At 38.7% G+C, this 20,685-nt stretch overlaps 1 protein-coding gene across 1 annotated transcript in view; it reads left to right on the forward strand.

The window, feature by feature from the left end:
* CALCR (calcitonin receptor) overlaps window positions 1–20,685 on the forward strand; it is a 138,375-nt gene that overhangs the window by 78,495 nt on the left and 39,195 nt on the right. Inside the window, exons 3-6 of the mRNA XM_072330046.1 lie at window positions 3,408–3,561; window positions 7,067–7,177; window positions 14,179–14,291; window positions 18,568–18,659. Of these exons, the coding sequence (XP_072186147.1) occupies window positions 3,408–3,561; window positions 7,067–7,177; window positions 14,179–14,291; window positions 18,568–18,659 (470 nt within the window). The remainder of the gene's footprint in view (window positions 1–3,407; window positions 3,562–7,066; window positions 7,178–14,178; window positions 14,292–18,567; window positions 18,660–20,685) is intronic.

Consider the following 20,685-nt stretch of genomic DNA (forward strand, 5'->3'; position numbering starts at 1 on the left):
AGTGTTGGTGGATGCACAGTTCTTTTGTGTGTGGTAGTAAACAGAGGTTTAATTGCTCATCCTCCTTCAAACCAGCAGTTGTGTTTTCAGTCAGCTGAAACGATAATTTGTTTCAAGGCAGAATAAAATATTGTTCAAAATTCCATGGCTGGTTTCTCAAATCCAGGCAAAAAGAAATGAGTAATCAAATGGATGAGTATATTTTAGGCACATCCCAGATGAACAGTACCAGTAACACACCTACACATAGCCCTGTAATTTGATTTCACACACAAGCTTTTACAATTACATCAAAGGTGCATGGAAATGTGAGTGTGACTAACTCAAAATCTGATTCTTCAGATTTGATAAATGAAAAATGAGATAAATGTAAGGGACTGATATAATGTAATGTTAATATTCAAGTCTTTATCCAAAGTTGCTTTACTTTTACTGTTGGCCATTAAATGATTTCCCCTGATGAAGCAATTATTTCCATTGGGGTTTTGTGACACATTCTCATCTATCTTTTTAATCTCTGTAAGTGAATTCCTGGACCAAATGTGGGTAATGGGAATTATTCTCACAATTTCAACTGTAACATGATTGCCTTGCTCATAGGTAGCAGAACAGTTATGTGGTTGAGCACTTTAAATAATTTAGTGCACAATCCAAAACATTCATCCTGTCTACCACCACAGGAAGTCTGTGCTTCCAAATAATATTCTCATTAATCTATGCCTAATAAGAGCTATCTCTTTCAGGAAGTAGATTCCTCCCTTGCACGTAGCAAATTATGAAACTGACTTTGAAGAAAAAGATGTTTTTGCTCTCTTGTATCTCATCCTCAAAAATTTCCAGCCCTGGTTACATCTTCACCAGTTAAAAGACAAGAATGGAGCATTTCTTTTCTGATGGCATTTCTTACTTTTGATTCCAGTGCATATGTTTTTATAAAGTGCAATCTTGGGAAAAGTCTTTCCTTTCAAGAATGGTGGATAATAATAATCCAAAACAACTTAAAAGAAGGGAAAGATGTTTCAATGCACTTTAAAAGTACTTACAGTTTCTATCTGTGTAGCTGGCATTTGCCAATTATCATACTGTTGTGTTGTGCTTTACTCTGTACAGATAGGAAACAGATAAGAAAAAGAAAATGCAATTTATGACCAGTTACTTCAGTCTTTTTGGCTGTACTGTTAGAGTGAATTGGTCTTGTTTGGTCAAAGGGAGCTGAAGAACAGACCATCGATCTCCTTGCAAAAAGAAAAGTCAAATAGAAACATTGTTTCGTGGGAAAGAAAATAGGTGATATTTTCCAAGCATTATCAGATGATTTTGCTTTCAAAATATGAGTGCCTTCCCAGATTGGCCCCCAACAGATGAATTGTTGAGAGCAGAGGCAGTGACATGGGAACCCCCAGCTTGTCTTTGTCTACTCTGATGTTCCTCTCTCAAATGCAAATGGCTTGGAACTGAGGTATTATTCAAAATAAGTGTGGGGAAAAATATGAATATGGAGAATCTGTGAATCACTTCAGGGAAGCACTGAGGCCTGTGGTGATACATAGATGTGAAGGACAAAAACAGACCTGAAGACCTCTGATAAGGTTCATCTGTTTTTTTCCTTGTGATACTTGTTGGATCTACAACATTGCTGGATTGATTTTTAAATGATCCCATTGGACACCATCTATTCCTTTAATCTTTTCATAAAGGAGGGATCCCAAATATATTGGCCTTTGCTCCTGTATTTTCCATTCTGGCCTTTTAGAAGCTTAATTTTTTTTCAATTAAGTGGCCAGATGAAATGTTCCAAATGCCTTCACTGTCCAAGCATATCTATACATGCATGCATATATATATTTATATGTTTCACGTTACATGCAGTGAGATTAAGCACCTTCAGTGTATTCCAGTCTTCAGACAGTAGCTATATGAAGTTCAAAAATAAAATGCTAGAATGAAAAAAGATTCGGTAGAGGAAGATGATATAAAAAGATGAAACTGAGATGTTTCAGCACAGACTTATCTACATAAAATAATGACATATTTTCACCCAAGTCAAACGTTTTGCTGTGTATTTTACTGAGGTGCTTTGTCTATGCTAATGGAAAATAAAACAAATCCTTAATAAGATACAACTGCTTTCAATGCGCAATAAGAAAAAGGGAAACAGTAATTTAAGAAGTCACTTCATATTTGAACTTTCAAACCTGTCATGATTTTTGATTGTACAGCTCTAAATGCCTGCTTAACAATCTGTGTACAAGTATTTTGCGTTAATGTGAATCTCATAGGCTCAAATGTGCATGGAAAGGGATCAATATAATCTGAAGCATACTCCTAAAAGTCCTAAACTTACTCTTTCCTATATACATAAAATACTGTTAAAAGTACTAATGTTAATAACATTACATGTATGGCCTGTCTAGAGAAATGAAGGCTTTGAATAAGAAAGATACACAAGAGCTTTAAAGCTGTGGGCTTATGGGAGTCCTCAGTTTTGAAGGAGACTTCAAATAACTCTGCATGTACTTGCAACAGCTTAAGTATAGCTTTGCAGGTAAAAAAAGTAGAGAGTCATGCAAAGAAAGTGCCACAGCCACATTGCTTTTGCTTGGGGAATCCAAATAACCCTTTTCTATCACCTTCCCACAGAGAAGTGTCCTGATACAGAATTAAAGCAAAAGAGCTTTAACGAGAACTCCACACTCTCATTTCCACCCTGACTCACAGACCTGGTCTGTGCAACAGAGGAGTGGATGGAAAGAGAACAACTGACCTTTCTGCCTGAGATCTTAGCCTTCCGTAGGCAGTGGTCCTTCTTTGTGCCCTTCAGGCAGCTTGGAATGGAATCCTTCAGAAGAGGCCACTTGATCAAAGAGGACTTTTCTTTCAGACTTGCAGATTTGGGGGCACTTTGCTTAATTAAGAACTAAGCTCAGCTCGTGAGGTTTTAACCCTTTACCCTCACCCTAACAGTTGTTGAGGGAGCTCAAATAAGGAAGCAGAAAACATGAAAAAGTAAGGTTTCTAGCCTGTGGCACTGACTGGGTAATCCAGAGAGAAATCAGCACAAGTGGGAGCAAGTACATGGATATAAAATCGGGCAGATACATACAAAATTTTTTGCAGGTCACTAATCTAAATGGAAATATTTTAAAGACTTTATCTAGTATTTAATGGTTCTTTCTTTTGCCAGGAAAAAGGGCTTAGTTAAAATCTGGAGTTTATAGTAAGTAAACTTAGTTGAAATTTAGCATTTACATTGAAAGCACCATAAGGTCAATCATAATGCAAAATATGCAAATAAAAGGCTTCTGAGGAATGCACAATGAAGTTTTCTGACCTTCTTTTGTAATTTATTTATTTTTTTATCCTACTGGCTTATTCAGTGTTACTAACAGTTTTTCCTTTCTGTACAGAGAATCGTTCCAAGTCTTACTGCTACTGTAAATTATACTGATCCTACATTAGAGCCTGTAGTAACTGAAAATTCAGTCATACGACAGAAGATAATAGATTCGCAGTTCAAATGCTATGAGAGAATGAACAGAGCTCCTCCATATAGGAAAAAAGGTAAAGAAGATAAAAAAAGTTCTAGTTTTATATTGCCATGTTTGTGTATATCACTACAATGAAGCATTTTGTTCTTTATGCTAACCTATGTTTTAACTTGGGGTGCAGCTGCCTTCCAGTAAGCAGCAGTCAGATTCACACTAACTTACTGTTCTCTGAGATGCTAAGAAAGAAGAAAGGCTAGAGTGAGCCCAGGGAATGAGCAGCTCTTCCTTCCTTCCCATGCAGATGGTACCTGCATCATGTAGATGAAGTGCATTGCTGGCTCAGGGCTTTGCAGCTTGAATTTTTGTTCTGTTCCTTAGGTAGTTAAGTTTTCCAGATCTGTCAGTGCAGTACCTCATGGTACTGTTACACAAAGATGCGACCATGAACAGTGATATCTTAAATATAATTCCAGTCATGCTTTGCTCACTTGTTTTGCTTTTCTGTCTGTCCTGAATTAACTGAGAACTGTCATGCTCTGTACCAACGCAAGCGTTCCGGGTCTTCCATATTCAACAGTAACACTAGTAAAAAAGAGGTTTATAAAGCACTGAAGACAGATCACTACCAAATAGGAGACACATGTTAAGATCAATAAAAAGGAAAATGACAAATAATAGTGGTGCAACAATGGCATACAGTGAATGAAGAAGCTTTTCAGGCTGGAACTGAGGGTTCTCTTCTGGTCTCATTGTCACTGAAAATAAGGAAGAAGCTTCCAGGAAGCTCGAGAAAAAATACTTGAGGCATAGTGGCAATTTGTGCAAGTAAAGAATCATAAAGTCATAGAATCATAGGATCATTAAGGTTGGAAAAGACCTCTTAGGTTGACTGTCGACCCATCACCACACTGGCCACTAACCCATGTCCCTGAGAACAGAGACTGAGACTGTTTAAGAGAAGTTATACTGGAAAAAATCACAGTAAATGAGGTGGAGATAATACGTTGTTGAGGTTTTCTTCAGTATAAGAACAAAGGCATTTCTGTAACTCTTTATGAGCTTTTATTGATGTCTGTAAGAGACAGTGACTAGATGTTAAGATCCTCAGGCCTTGATGCAGAAATATTTTGCAATGAATGTAGAAGTGTAGAATGTAGAACCCTTTGATTCAAATGAGTTTTCACTTAGGCCAGTGATGGGAGAAGCAAACAAACAAACAAAAGACCAACATGAAAGTATTTAAATGGAGTGATAAAAACTGTAACGTTTCAGACATAAACAAGCCTTAAGGTGCTGGCCTATTCTCTGCACAGATTACTCATTTAGTCTCCAGCTCTATAAATATGTAATCTTTGCATTAATCGATAGTTCTAATCTATTCCCTTTCTTTCTTTTCTTTTTTATTTTTTTGCCCCTTCCACATGTAATTTGTTGCAAAGGGCGAAGTGTTTCCCCAGCATGAAGTGATTCTTGTTTCATATGATGTCCCGCTGGATTCTCCAGGGCAGGGCTGTCCCAGGAGGGCAGCAGCAGCAGCCCAGCAGCCATCAGACACAGCTCAGCAGTACCTGCACTCCTTCAGCTGACAGCTGGGTTTCAGTGGTGCCACTGGGGAGTGTTGTGTTCATAGCAACATGCATTTAATGCATTTGTAACACTGACTGAAGATAATAAGTGAACAGGGAAAAAGGCCAACGCTACTACATTACATTAGTTGTGTTTTCACCATGGACTTGTTTCTGTGAGTCACAACTGAATTACAGAACTCTCACCAGTCCTTCAACATCTATATTTCATAATTATTAAATATATTTCATAAACAGAAAGAACTGAGCAAGTGTCTGAATCTCTTAGCTGCTAATTTGAAAGGGAGGATGGTATGAAACAGTTAATTCCTTTAATGCAAAGAACAACTGTTGGGGTGTCTCCTGAGAAGAAAAGCCCAAGATCTTAGCTGAAGGCATCTACTGGGTGCATCTTGCCTCTTTCAGGGTAGAACTGATGAGCCACAGTGAAGTAATGAAACGTACAGCTCAAGCATATGGGAATGCCTGACCATCCTGCACAGCATTCCCTCACTCACTCTAAAAACACAATTGTTCTGGTCAGTGATCCAGCAATATGTTGTTCACATCTGCCTTTTATGGTTTATTACTTAGACTGTTTGAATTGCAACAGGAGTTCAAAAACATTTATATATGTATATGTTGATGTATATGTATTTGTATTTATGGGCATATGTATATATATACCCTGCCCCTGACCTTGAAAGACCCATTCCACATTGTATGAATATTGCTTTATAAGGCAAGGCAAAGGATTTAAAATTAAAGCCTGAAATCCCTACCAGCTTCATTCTGCTGTGTCTTGCAGATACAAACTTAAGTTGCAAACATTTTTTCCTCTTCTTTGGTATTACAAAACAACTTCAAATGTATCTCAAAGACAAAGAGAACAAGAGAATGCCTGAAAGATAACAAACAGCTGATACAATGGCTTGCTAATAAAGTAAACAGGCAGCAATAGCATATCTGACTTGATGATGGCAAAATATTTGTGCACAAAGTCTAACCTAACGAAGAAATAGTTTTCATAAAAATATCCCTTCCCCTGTGCATCTAATCTGGAAAAAAAAAAGAATAATTTATAAATTTTTATGCTTTCAATTTTAGTTCACAGCTATTTCAACTTAAATTAATAGTCATCATTGAAAATTTCAACACTGAAAATGTATTCTAAAGCTTTGTATCTCTAATGCAAATATTATGTTCCTTTGCAAAAGTTTAAACAAAAAATCTTATCAGATCAAAATTCTAAATGTATCAGAAGCAATTAGTTGCTCATAACTTATTAACTGTCAAAGGCCATTAAATGCCTTCTATGTAAGTCTGTCAAAAACAACCTATGTGGTGATAGCAGCTAGTCTGAAAACCCCTTGGGACCAGAGCACAAAATAGCAAAGTACATCTTCTCACTGTGTATCCCCTTAACCCGTCAGTCATGTTGGTTAATACCTTTTCCCCAACCAAAACTGATTTTACATGAAAAAAACCCAAGTAGTATCTTTTTGGGTCCTAATGTGTTATTTCCATAAGTCCACAGTGAGTGGGGAAACTGTGTTATTGCAAGCAGTCTCAAAGTGCAATTTCTGCAGACTCCATTATATAGCATCTCTCAGATGGGAAGCAAGAAAGAGCAGTATTCTGCCTCCCTCTCTTATCTACTTTGCCTTTTGTATGTCTGGGAACAATCCTTGTAGGGGACACAGCCTCAGGAGTGCTACCTCTGCAGAAGGGAACTTACAGGGTCCTGTCTGCTACGGCTGTTAAGGGTAAAGAATAGAAATGTGTAGGTTCAGACCCTACACTCAGTAGGCTTTAAAACATCAGTTTCCAGTAACATGAATACCACTAACATCTGGTTGGCAAAACCAAGTCCTTTCTACTACCTAAATGCCACTCCAAGTGTAGCAATAACAAGGGCTTATATTGCAAAATCACTTTATTGTCTGAGGCCAGAACAGAATGGGCTCAGGAGTGACTGCTAAATTGACTACTGAATTCCTCTTCAACATCCAGGTCTGTTCTGCAACCGAACGTGGGATGGCTGGCTGTGCTGGGACGACACGCCTGCTGGCAGAATCACTGCTCAGAACTGCCCAGATTATTTTCCAGACTTTGACCCAACTGGTACGGTACTTAATTTTACAATCTTATCTATCAAAGGAATATTCATGACCTTGAGTGGAAGCATAAAATCTAAGTTTGGCTGAAATGAAAATATGTATAGTCTTCAAGTTGCCTAGTTTATGTATTTTCATTTGTATAATGTTTTAAGTGCTATATTGATGTGAATAGAACTGCTGGAGTTACGGGACCTTTTTTATGAAAATAGATTTTAACACCTCATTCTAGATTTTTCTATCAAGGGGAAGATGATAAAAGCACTCATTAATTATATCTCAGAATCTTCTGTTTTTACTGGAAAATATTTTTTGGAAGAAGATTGGCAGAATTGATATTCTTTCAAAGTTCCAATTGTTTGTCGAATTCTTCATGGAAGTGCTTGCAGCTCTGTGGGCAAAGAGAAGTAAATCAAGAATGTTTAAAAAGATAAATAAAAGGGAAAAAATCAAGGACAGAATTTTGCTGAATAGTTATGAAGAAATATTAGGTGCAAATAAAACTCCACAAAGGATATTGTTTGAGGAAATACAGAGCTGTGTGTTCAGCTTTCAGGACTTACTGCTTATCAGCAGCGCTTGAGGCCCCAGTATCCTCAGTCAGCTGTAACCACAAGTCCCATAAGGGTTTGTGCTCAGGTGAGAGCTGAAGGCTTAGGATCCTGAGGTTGCTTGTGCTTTTTTCTATATTCACTACAGAAGTGCCATTAAATCTTTTGGTTCTGCCTGCATTTTTTTCATGGTATCATCCCCAAATGGCTACCAGTCCCTCTGATGAACAGAACAATTTACAACAAGTCCTCTGCTTATCCCAATTCTGTATTTTCACAGAGGGAAAAAAAAAAGACACTTACTATCGTGATGTATAAATACTCCATATGTTCCTGTAAAAGCAGGTAGAGGACAGCACAACAGACTCCCACTGCTCCCAGGTCCCCACCCCACCACGAGCAGGGCTGGTTATGGGTCCAACCCTCTAGCTGCTGCGCAAGCCACCTATTCTCAGATTGTTGCTTGCCTGTCTCTAGCAACTTGTTCTGCACTAATCACCCCATTCCAGCAGCACTCTTCAAAGTAACACTTCAAGCCATCCTTGAAGCACCTCTCTCTGCTTATTAATGTGTATTAAAGTTGAGGACCGTGACTCGTTGGATTGATTGCAAAGGGCTCCTTAAGGTACCAACGTGTGCTGCAGAGCCTGGCCCACGCTGTGTGTGTATTCCAGTTTTTCTTTCCACTGTGCTTAAAAGCCTGCAGGTTTGGGATTTTTTTTAGTGTTCCTGTTATCTGTATGAAGCCACGGGGGGCAAGAATCCTCCTTCAGCAATTTCCTGCTGATCTATCTGCGTTCCGGTGCAGGAGCAATACATTAATACATTCAGCCCCCCAGAGTCAGCATTTCCCCTTGGCACGTCCCTCTGCTCACAGGTGGCACATCCACTTGCCTCTAGGCTGATGGCCCCACTGCCTGAAACCATTTCTGTGCCTCTGAGGCATCTCTGCACCTCCTGGTGCAGCCAGAGCTGCTTTCCTATAATGTCTGCCCAGTACCCCATGTGTACTACAGCTGCAGTGTAAAGCCAGCATGAGTCCTGCCTGTACAGGTGCCTGACTGTCATGCAGGACCTTAACAAAGTAGTAGGAAGACAAGAAACTGTGGGAGGGAGAGGAAATCTTTCAGTTGCTAATGGAACTGGCTGCCACTCAGAGGTGTCCAAAACCACAGGTTCAGCTGTCTTGAGAAAAGCCTACCAAGATCGTGTCACAACTCATTTCTTTGTTCAGTAACCTTATGCCTGTTGGGTACAGCTAAATTTTCTACTGAGAAACATAAAATTAATCCCAAGGAGCAATGATTTTATAAGATGAAAACCACAGTGCCTGTCAGACTTCCTTCTCATTAAGGCTCTGTGACATCAGACCACCTCAGCATATATTTGAGGCATGCAAGTAGTAAGCCCATGGGCTTCTGAAAGAAGTATTTCCTGTTGTACCACTTACTGCTGTCCTGATACCTGCAGAACTGCTGTCTCTTACTTCCCCAGTGCCTACATGACTTCTTTTTGGGGCCATGCATAGCCTTGAGTCCTGGAATAAAATGATAGCATTCAGCTTTCTGTTTGTGCTTTGATGCATATCATTTGCAACTGGAAAAGTCAGTTATCTGGTAACCTAGGATCACATCTTCCTCCCACCTGCACCTAGGTGCTGCATAGCAGCTTGCTGTACCTGAACCCCAACAGCAGTCAGTATTAAAGCCAAGAAGTTGTTAGTGGGTGTAAATCAGAATAAATCATAATCTGGAGAAAATGGCACCTAAGAATGACAAGGAAAGAGATCTCCAACACGTTTAGTGCTCAGTTTATTTTCTGTCTGACAACTTCACCACTAATTCAACCAAATGTAATTCCACTTATTTCACTGAATGTATGTCAGCTCATACTAGATAGAAATCTAGAAGACGAAGGACCACAGTGATAATCCAGCTTGCTCCTTTAACTAGGGCTTCCTACACTTCTTTTCCCTCCCAACAAAGCTCTGTCCTGTGAAAAGAAGGGTGTATCTTAAAGCTAATGAATATAAATTCTTCTCTACAAGCCATTTAGTTTTTCAATAAGCTATATATATATATATATATATATGGTGGATGCAGTGGCATTCCATGTCAGATGGACTGGGGCCCTGTGCTGAGCAAGCAAAGCCTGTCGGGTCTGAGGCAGAGCACTGTGTTTTGCCCACCTCCCTGCCTCTTCACTGTGCCTATGATCAGGATGAATTTGGTGCAGCCATGTACATACAGCAGTGCAGCTAGATGGATGAGTTAAGCTGCAAGAGCATTACCTTCTCTTCAGGTTTTTCTTTCCCTCCCTTTTGTCCTTTGGCAAAATATAGTGGCTAGGAGCAGAAGCTCGTAAATCAGCTGAGTCCACGATCTGAGGCTGCTTCTAGCAAAGATTCTCTCAGTTCTGCGCTTTGGATCTTTTTGTGGACCTTGTAACTCTTTACATGGCTCTGAGAGAAGGAATATCTAGGAGTGAATCCCCTTGCTCTCTTCTAGCACCCTTCACAAACTTCCAGTGCAGTTTGTGAAAGATGTTGTTTTTTCTTACAACATATTTCTGAAGAAATAAGGAAATCAGGACAAGCCCCCCTTGCAGAGAAAGAGTGAGCAGATCAGTTTGTTCTTGCTGATCCTTTTGGATTTAGCTGCTATGACATTTGCAACCACAGGGAATGGGGCTGACAGACACAGGCACACCCTTCTCACAGCTGGCAAAATGCAGAGAGCATCCAGTAGAGCAGGATGCCAAGCTGAGATGTGTAGCCATTACAGATGAGAAACCACTTCCACAAAGCAGTGAGAGAGAGAGACCCCTCTGGGTCTCAGCTGCAGCTCCATGCAGGCAGGGAGGCCATTTCCCAGGCATCCCTAATCTAAGCAGCTTCTCAACTTCAGCTTCCCCTCCTCATTGCCCACTCCATCTTGGGCTCCTGGCAACTCAGCAGAGTGCCTTGGAGTAGCAGTATGCTGGAGCTGAAGGCAGGCGTACCCAGCCCTTCTGTGTATTTCTATCATGCCAGGCATCTCAGCAGCTGCATTGGAAACATTTGTTATTCCCTTAGTGCATAATTTGACTTTATTCTAAAATCTCCAGTTTTGCAGAAAAGGCATTTTGATGATAGTGAGAACTCTCCACTTACTGGGACAGTGGAACTGGAATCTTCTGGGATTTCCATTGAACTGTTTCAGACAATTTTTTTCATTTTTGAAAAATTTTCTTCTAGAATATTTTACTGAGAAGGTAAGTAAGTAAATCAGTGTTACAGAAGTATCAGCTATTCCCTCATCTGCAGGACTTAACTACTGTACAGCTCAATCCAAACAGTGGCAAAGAATCCGGTGTCTGGTATGTGCTGAGCTTGCATTGCAAAAGAGGGAAACCTTTTTTTTACTTCCAGTGTATAACTCTGCAATAAAATAAAGAAAAATGGAGTTGACTCTTTTAACATCTGCTAGCCACAGAGTTCAACTAATTGTAAAAGGACTGTTTGATTATTCACGTTTGTTCTGCTGTTATTGGGTTAAGATATTTGTTACATATAAATGGCTGAGTTGCTTTTTATGAGAATTTGATTCATAAAAGCATCTTTGCTATCACAAGCAGTAACACATGCAAAACCATTATTATTGGTTCATCTTTTTAGAAAGCTCATTATTCCAGTGAAGCTGCCACTGTAGCTTGGATTCTCTCACCCATTTTCCCAGACAGCTCCTGAAGTGTCTGTCCTTTTTAGCTAACTACAAAGAGCCTGCACAAGTGCCTTTGAGAAGATCCATAACTTTAGGGTAGCTCAAGTCAGATGAGATGAATCCTACACAGTGCCACCATTCTTCCATTCTGAATAGCGTGATACTCAAGCGGTACCCTATCCAAACTGACAGCATACAGACAGAGCCTAAAAATTTGTGTTTATGGAGTATTTCAATAATCTTAAAGGATACATTTTCACTTTCCATTGCTAGTATTATCTTACTCATCTTTATAAATTTGAGTATTTTTTCAGGGCTTACTACAGATTGTTCTGATTAGTATAAAACACATATACCCAGGTTCCCAGTCACATACCTGCTATTGAGCTCTCAGAATAGAACTTACAGTAGAACAGAGATTCATTTCTTCATAAAATCAGCGTTTTAGAATAAATGTTCTACCAATTTATGTTATTGGAATGGACAGCATCAAGGTAGTCTAATTGCCCCCATATCAAGCTTCAGATCTCAAATTAAGACAAGCACTGTGAAAATTCCTCAACAACCAGTCCCAGTGACTAAATGCATTGCATCTCACAAGCACCATAGGTGAAGGACACCTAGGTACCTAACCTAATCCTCTTTGTTTATGATCTACCAAAAGCAGTGAGCAGAAATGTGAAAAACTGTCCCTTGTATCATAAACATTAGCCCCAACTTTTTATCAATCTATCATTTTTTAATTAAATATTTTGAAAACACATGTATCATATTTAGTGGTTGTATCGCAGTTGTACTTAATGATAACACAACCCATACCATGGGATTCTGATCTTCTAGTTCCATTTTCTGACAGCATTACAGCAGGAAATCAGTGGGCTGTGACAACTTCCAAAGTAGGATCAGTTGCATTTATCTGGCTTCAAGGAAAACTATGAAGCAGCAGATTCATCTCCGACTTACAAAGGTCACATTAAACATAGGCAGCGTGCCTACCTAGGCATTAAAGTACAGAGATGATAGATGGTATTACCATCATGCTCTATAGTATATTAACAAAAGCTGCTCATTTTGCATCGTATATAGGATAGCAGGTACAATGTTTGTACAGTGTGTTCCATGGTAGAGTAACCATTAATCTTTTATCTATGATCAAACACTTTTTCCAGCTTTAGAAAATATCTGGCAAAGAGTACAACGAGAACATTGCTACACAGGCAGCCTGAGATTATCTGCAAGCTGCAGTGATGGAAAGCTGAGATAGCATGTACTGTTCCTCTTTGTATTGCTAATGCACGTATTGATTTTCAGCAAGTCCCTCAAAACAATGATTTGAAGCTCAGGGTAATTTCAAAAGTATGCTGTGTTCTGGAGGATCATCTTCTTTGTGCAGTAGTACTATACAAAGTGCATGTCTAGTCAGAGGAAGATAACTCAGTCCTGCCAGTATAATCGACTGCTTTTCTCAGCGTGTAAAGAGGGAATATGAATCTTCCAGGTTACGAGAACCATTAATCATCAGAGCTGACTAAGAAAAAGAAATGCAGATGTTGAATGCAAGAAATGAAAATGTGTCTGATCAAACGGTGATTGGCTCTTTAAAAGTAAATTGACTGGAAATGCTGATAACCTATGCATAGGGTCAATAAAATCACAAAGCTACAATAGAAAAAGGGATGTCAAGACAGACCTCTTAGACTGCCAAAAAAGTCAAACTTGAACTGCTGCGTATTTCATAAATAAACAGTTGTATCACTATCTAAGAAAACATCAAATAATATAAGCTTCTGATTGTAGCCACTTTTGTTACAAAGACAAGTTTTCTACTGATTCCCTTATGGCTAACACCTGGGGGGAAAGCCAAAGGAATTAGTCCAAGACTTCGCAGGTGATTAGAAGTGACTGTCTGCAACCCTACATCCTGGATTTCCAAGCCAGAAATGCAGATGCAGCCTGGAGGATGCCTGCACAACACACATTTGTGTTCCCAGACACCCCCTGAGATATCCTAATGGTGCTGCTACTGCAAGAGAAAGACACATGCAATGAAGCATGGACCTGATGAGCACTGGAGAATGTGCCAGTGTCACCTGTGACAGAGATGCATAGAAAAGCCAAACACACATCTATTTAAGCATAGAGCCTGCTTATATCTGTGTTTGTAACCTTGGGGGCAAATCAGCAGTGATCCTGCCCACTGCTGGCACAGAGTTTGGGCAGACCCTTCTAGCTGTCTTCAAAGACGCACCACTGATGTTGGGACTATTGCCATCACCAGCACCTGAGCTCCAGTTCATGTACTGCTTGCTGCCCTTTTACTATATATCACTTTTAACTAATTATTCAATTGTTCCCTGTAAAACATGGAACCCTACCACAGGGCATGATTTATTAGTGTTTGTGGAGGGATACTGGCACCTCACTGGGAGTGCCAGTTTGAGCAAGTTTCAACAGCCTCTTTAAGTGAATTATTAACATGGAAATAATTGCATCTGAGTGAAAGTTGGGCATATATACTCTATTGCATTCAGTCAAGACCAACAGGAGACAGATAAATAACAAGTGTGGTGTCAGATCAATCTCTAAAAAAAATAATAATAATAAATAGGAAACAAGAATGTATATATTTATTGTACAGTTGAAAGTCCTTTGGATTTTGTTACACAGGTGTTTTATTTCTGAACAGTAATAATTTTTAAAGGATTTTTAATGTGTAATGTGCTAACAAAGTAATTATTATTGCACTTTACCATCAGAAAGAGCTTCAAAATACTGTGATGAAACTGGAAACTGGTTCCGCCATCCTGAGAGCAACCGAACTTGGTCCAACTACACTCTGTGCAACTCCTTCACCTCTGAAAAATTGAAGGTACGCTACAGTTAAAAAGACAGCGATTGTCTTGGAATGGTTTTTGGCTGGGCACATATGAAGCTGGTCAGACTCATCTTCATCTTTTAGTTTTATTTGTTTCATTTATTTGTTGAATAGCATTGGCTTCCTAATTTTAACTTATTAAAATTATTTCATGAAATCTTAGATCTAAGTTAGACATAGTACATGTTTGCTACAGGCTGGATGATTTAGTAGCAATTCATCTCATCAACTTCGCTGTATTTTTCAAATGCATTTTTTAATCCTTGTGTTCTTTTTCCTGACCATCCAACAGTTATAAAAGGATCCTTTAGAATTTCAGTTTTGTTTTCAGTAACCAGAATCTTCCAAGCCATTGATAACTACTTAGCAGGACTGGAAATCCTAAAACAGGTTAAGATTTTTTTTCATAAGCAAAGTATACCACCCTTTACTCAGTCCCTTTGAATAGAAACATTGATGAAGATACCATTATGCCAGAAAATTCTACAAACCTGAACACATTTATATTTAATAGTTTAACTGAAGTCAGTGTGACTATTTACAGTAAGAAATTAAGCATTTGAATCAGTATTTCCAACTGCTAAGCTGAAAAAGGAGATCAAAGTCAGAAAGTAACAAAAGAAAGGAGAAAGAAATCTGAGAACAGCTTTTAAAAAAGAATTTAGGTAAGCTCATGAAAATAAACATATTTCTCAAATGTGAACGGAGCTCCAGGAAAATCTGAATACAGATTTGTGACAGAGTAATTTGTGACTCTCTGGAATTATGGCAGGGAAAGTCAGAAAGTGTTTTGATTTGGGGTTTGTCTTGGAGGATCTTTTATAATACAGCCAAAAACCCGTAAGTGGTTATACTTAGTAATGATCCAGCATACAGAGCTTTGGAAAAGTCTACTGGACTAGGCAGGAGGTGAATTCTAAAAGTTTTTGCAGCATGAGGAATCATCATGGTAAATTGGGGCTCACCTATGCAACAAAGAGAGAGTAATAGTAAGAATCTTAGCTCACAGAGGCATTAAATGCAAGCACCATAAAAATCCATTTTTCCAGAAGTTGGCCTGTGTAGAGATGCAAAAAAATGTAGTTCTGTTGCCTATTACCCATGCCTTCCAGAAGAAGAATTTTGAATATCATTCAAGCAAAGTGCAGATAGAACAGAATGGAAAATGATATGTCCCTTGAGATTGTTCTGAAACAAAAAATAATGGAAAATGCAGAAAGAATCTATCTGTACAGAAATACCAAGTAGGATTATGAACTTCACTCCAAGGCTTCAAAAACCAGGAGTGTGCTTGGTTTCTAGAGTATTTTCATGTATCTATAGAGAATCTAATTAACTGAGTAGAAGATATTTCTGTTTGATAATTTTCTTTCCTCAAGAGAAGTCTAGAGGGACATGGGAGGAAGAGCATTTAAGTGTTTCTATTTCAAGTATTCTATACCCACAAAAGTGCATAAAATAAAAAATTGGTGAGTCATTATAAGCCCTGTGTATCAGAAGGGCCATCAGAGACTGCCATTTCAAGGAGTGCAGAGGTTAATAAAATAGTTAATTGCTTGTTGAAGCTAATTGGAAATAATAACTTGCTGTATTTTGGAATCACTTAAAAAATAAATCACATCCGGATCTTGAAAGTGCACTAATAGACCATAAGCTTTATTACCTGAGAGGTCAGTACTTTCTGATCCATCTTCATTGTTTTATGTGGAAAGCTTTTTTGAACAGTTACCATGGTAAGACTATACGGAGTGATCACAAAAGCTATGCTGAGTCCCAAATATACCTTTGAACTGATTTAGCAGTTGTATGCTAAAAGGCAGAGAGTTTGTGTCATCAGAAGTCCTTTGGGACTTGCATGCAGCTACCTGGAATCTTTTGCTACTCACAACTGTTATTTGCTGAGGATTGTATACAGGAGAGGCAGATGAACAAAACATCTACGAAAATTCATCTCTAAATTAAATTCAGTCTTTAAAACTGTATCAGTCTCGTATCATACAGCCACCACTTAGTATACAGTGAAAGAAATGACACATGCATATAGGTAAAAACCCCTCCCGCTCCTCCACATTCAGAAATCTCTCTTCTCTACACTCTGATCTGCCCACTCCAGGGCCGCTGGAGCTCTCAGGAAAAACAACAACAAAAACCCACAGAACTCTAGAAACATTTATGGCCACAAGAATATTGTGGTTGGTCATTGCGGAAGGAAAGCAGGAGATTCAGAATTTTTCCAGTTAACGTGCATGCTGAGTGATACTTGTATCATGTCCACGTAGCCAGAATGGTGTAAATGTGACTTTGTTGTAAATATGAAGCAGGCCACCGCACTTCTTAGGTTAACAAGAGCAGGATCTGACTGAAGTCGTACAATCTCTAAAGAATAGCTTTGTTTTCTGAATTTTACTCCTATCTGTTTTCAACAGCAATTCTCAATTGGCTTGGAAATGCCCCCCCCCCCCCCCCAAATAAATAAATAAATAAATAAATAAATAAAATGTGAGTGGCAAAACTCAGGACTATGGAAATCAATTAGAAGCATGCCAGATATTAGCTGAATGTGCCTGAAATGAAAGACTTGCATGAAATATGTCTTCTCCCTTTATTCTTCTTTCTTTGCCAAAAGCATACAAAGGATGCAAAGAGGGAATGATAAAGAAACCACGCTCAAAATGCTGCACAGGTACTTGCAAGCTTTTCATAGAGGAGGGTGGTCATAAAAAATTCATCTAATCATTGAAAAAGGAAAATTGCCCATGCATAAAAGAAAAATGAATGAAATAGAGGTGAAAATAAACCCAGCAGAAGAACCTGCTATCTAGTCATTTTTCAGGACAGGCTGATATTATATTAGTGCTTTCAGAAAAAAATGGAACACTGAAGCTTGGCATGCTGTTAGCCTCCCGCAGTTATTCTGACAGCTAAGATGATGCTTAAGAGCTTGGCTGAGACAATTGTATGGCATTTAAATACTGCAGCATTCTGATGCCAAGGTGCTGTCCTGTGATTTTGCTTCACTGTTGGCACACAAAATATGGATAGGCCTATCATAAATTTTGATGATATTAGTGAAGTGAACTCCTGGTTATCTATTCATACACACTGTTTTTTACAGTGATAACAAGACTAGCTGGTTGCACAGCAGTAAGGTTTACTTTAGTGTCACTACTGGAATTGCCATGGTGTGTCTTGTTGCAGTGTGTTTGGAGCTCCTAAATAGTTTTCACCTCATCTGCTACTTTCATGACTTCTTGGACCTTAGTCATAAGCTACCAATGAATTGTACTTTCCGTTTGGAGAATCCTGGAATTTACACCCACATGTCATAGCACAGACATTCTACCTCCTCAGTTATTGTAGTTGTTTGTTTGTTTGTTTTTTCACCTTTTCCAGCTCTACTATGTCCTTCTTAAGGTGAGGAGGTCAGAAAGATGTGAGATGTAAGTTTTAAACAGAGACAAAAGGATGTTCTACTTCTAGGGCTGTTCCTGTTGATCTCTGATGTTTTCTTGACTCTTTGGCTAACATTACAGATTGAGCCAGCAATTCAGAGACCTGGCCATGATTACTCTCAGTCCTGAGTTTGGTTGCCAGTTCAAAGTTTAGCATTACGTAGACACAGATTATATCACTTGTCCCTGATTTTATCTTTGTTGAAGTTCACATAGTATCTTCTTGTCCTCTCTCTTAGTTATGTGAGGAGTCTATTACTATTCTCTAGAAGAGCAAAGTATGATCTGGAAACAGTCTTCAGGTCATTAAAGAATACATTGAACAAAAAAGCCAGCCCTGATACCTATCCTGAGGTCACCTAACTGACTCATCTCCATCCAAAAGTGACCATTAAGCTTTTACTCCCCACTGCTTAAATGTCTTTCAGACTGTAAAACCTTTCTTCTAATCCTGTTTTCTTCAATATTTTTTTAGGGTGGAAACTTGCCGTGGGCTTTTTGAAAATCCTTATGTATTATGACTGCTGTGCTTTCTTAGAGCTCGGGAAACTTAGTTATGCACAGTTTAGGCAGAGCTTTTGCCAGTGAGTTCAGTGCAGCAAAAAAAGGACAACTTATGTAAGAAACACTTATCTTGTCTGTAGACTTTGAGTTATGCTATTTAATGTAATGCTGCTATTAAAGGAATATTGCAAAAGAAACAGTGAAAGAAAAGAAATACAAAATAGACTGATTTTGCAGATTCTTCCTCAGTGAGAAAGAAAAAATGGGTGCCTGCAAATTGTTCATGTTTGCCTTTTCTTTTTGTTAAATTTCAGATGGCGTTCATACTTTATTATATGGCGATCGTTGGCCATGCTTTGTCTATAACATCCCTGTTGATTTCCTTGGCAATTTTCTTCTATTTCAAGTAAGTGTTTCTTACAAACACTCTCTCTTCTTTCCATGAGGGATCTCATGTTGTAACTAAAGGAAAGCGTGGAAGGAAACATGGCCAGCTCTTCTGAGTGCCTTTTTATATCATACTGATTGGACAAAAAGCTTTAGCAAAGGGTTCTCTTGCCACTGGGACACCTTCCAATGGTGTGCAGCCAAAATTATGATGTTAGATTTTTCAAAAGTGGTGTGAAAGTGCCATCCATATGGAAACAGTGTAACTCGAAATATGGTTAAGGCCCTTCAGTTAGCAGTTGCCTGTTGTTCCTCGGAGGGCATGTCCAGCCCATAGAAGTAGCAGCAACTTCACATGGCAATGATTTGAAGCCTCCCAGTTCCCAAAGGACAGGAATAGCCTCAACAGTTGCTGAAAGACTGCTCTGTTGACATGTGTAGGTGCTTACAGAACTCATCAGTAAGGACAAATCTAGCTCTAGTGTGTAGCCTGTCATTTTCATTAAAAGGAAAAACAGGAATGTTTTGTATCAGCTCATTGAAGGAGACTAAATTTATATTCGCTGAAAGTGTTGCAACTACGGTATGGTAACTCAACTATGCATTTCAGTCTTGTTCTTTAGTGAACCTGTCTGCACGCTGTTTATTACAGCAGCGAAGGAGCAGTGGGAGCTCAGATTTTCCCTCAGACATTTAGTCACAGTTTCAGTCACTATCATCAGTGGTGAGGGGCTGTCTGGGAACAACCTTCTGGTTTCACTTCAGGGAACTGCTGATCACTAGAAGATACCAAAGACAGTATATTTCTAGAAGATTAAGGGCTCCATTTGTTCCTTTATTTTCAAATAACATGAAAAGCTGAGGCATCTAGACATATCTAAACCACACTCTAGCCAAAGAGGATTTCTCAGTAGCAGTTTTAACATGATACAGGGAGACTACTGTGGAGAAAATATTGGAGAATGACTGCTGGACAGGGCCCTGAGCTATTTACATCCAGAGCTATGCTGACTTGCATAAGGTATATTCTTCTCCAAGCTTTTAAGCAATCTTCTTAAGGTGTGTCAATTTAAGGTAACTGCAAGCCTCTGGGACTTCAGAAAACAGGGGTTTAAATGTCCACTTAGATACTGTGGAAAAAAATGACCTAGATGGGATTGTATTATCTTACTGATTTCAGCAAAGGTGCATCCATTACTTGCAGTCAGAGGGCAAAGCCATTGCTTCATGACCAGAGCTAGAGAATTGTTCACCAGCTGCAGAATACATAAGAAGATAGCCATAAGGTAGTCTAAAAGGACAAGCGAAGTTTTCTGAGTTGACTGGATACAAACTTTTTTTTTTTTTCCACAATCTTCTGTGCAGGTACTGAGAAAGAATAGTTATGCAGTAAGGGCAACCTACAGCAATTAAAGGCCATCACTGTTGTTATTATAAAGAGAGTATTTTTTGGAGCCTGCCAGAAAATATTTGAAGCTAAATCTGTTGTCTCTGTCAGAACACAAATAGGGCTGTGTCAGAGTAGCCCTAAGCTTTTTTACAAGTCCTTGATGAGCATTCAACATACAATTTGTCACTTCTTTATCATCATTCTCATAGAAAGATATGTGATATTCTTTTGTGTAGCCATCAATCTATTTCAGAAGCTCAAAGGCATATATTTGATCCAGAAGCGTAGAATACTTCCAGACAGACCTATTTACCTTCTCAGCAGATGGACAAAAAAGCATGACTTTTATAGGTAGATCAGAATTTATTATTTGTTTTTATTTGTTTGACTTTTCTATAAAACTGAAAGCTGAAAAACCCCACCCTTCAAATCTATCAAATTGGTACCCAAATATAAGAAATACACCAAATACTTTTTTTTTTCAGATCTTAGTGACAAAGATAGTAACTGTGAATTATGAGTAGTTTCTAAATTAATGCCTTCCCACACATGCAAAATCATGAATCTATATATGCTTTGTTTTCGAAAAGAGCAGGATTTATTCTCCATAGAAACTATTTTTGAAAGCAGTTTTTCACACACTGAAATTTCAAAG

This window comes from Excalfactoria chinensis, chromosome 2 (assembly GCF_039878825.1).
Source record: "Excalfactoria chinensis isolate bCotChi1 chromosome 2, bCotChi1.hap2, whole genome shotgun sequence".
Taxonomy (NCBI): domain Eukaryota; kingdom Metazoa; phylum Chordata; class Aves; order Galliformes; family Phasianidae; genus Excalfactoria; species Excalfactoria chinensis.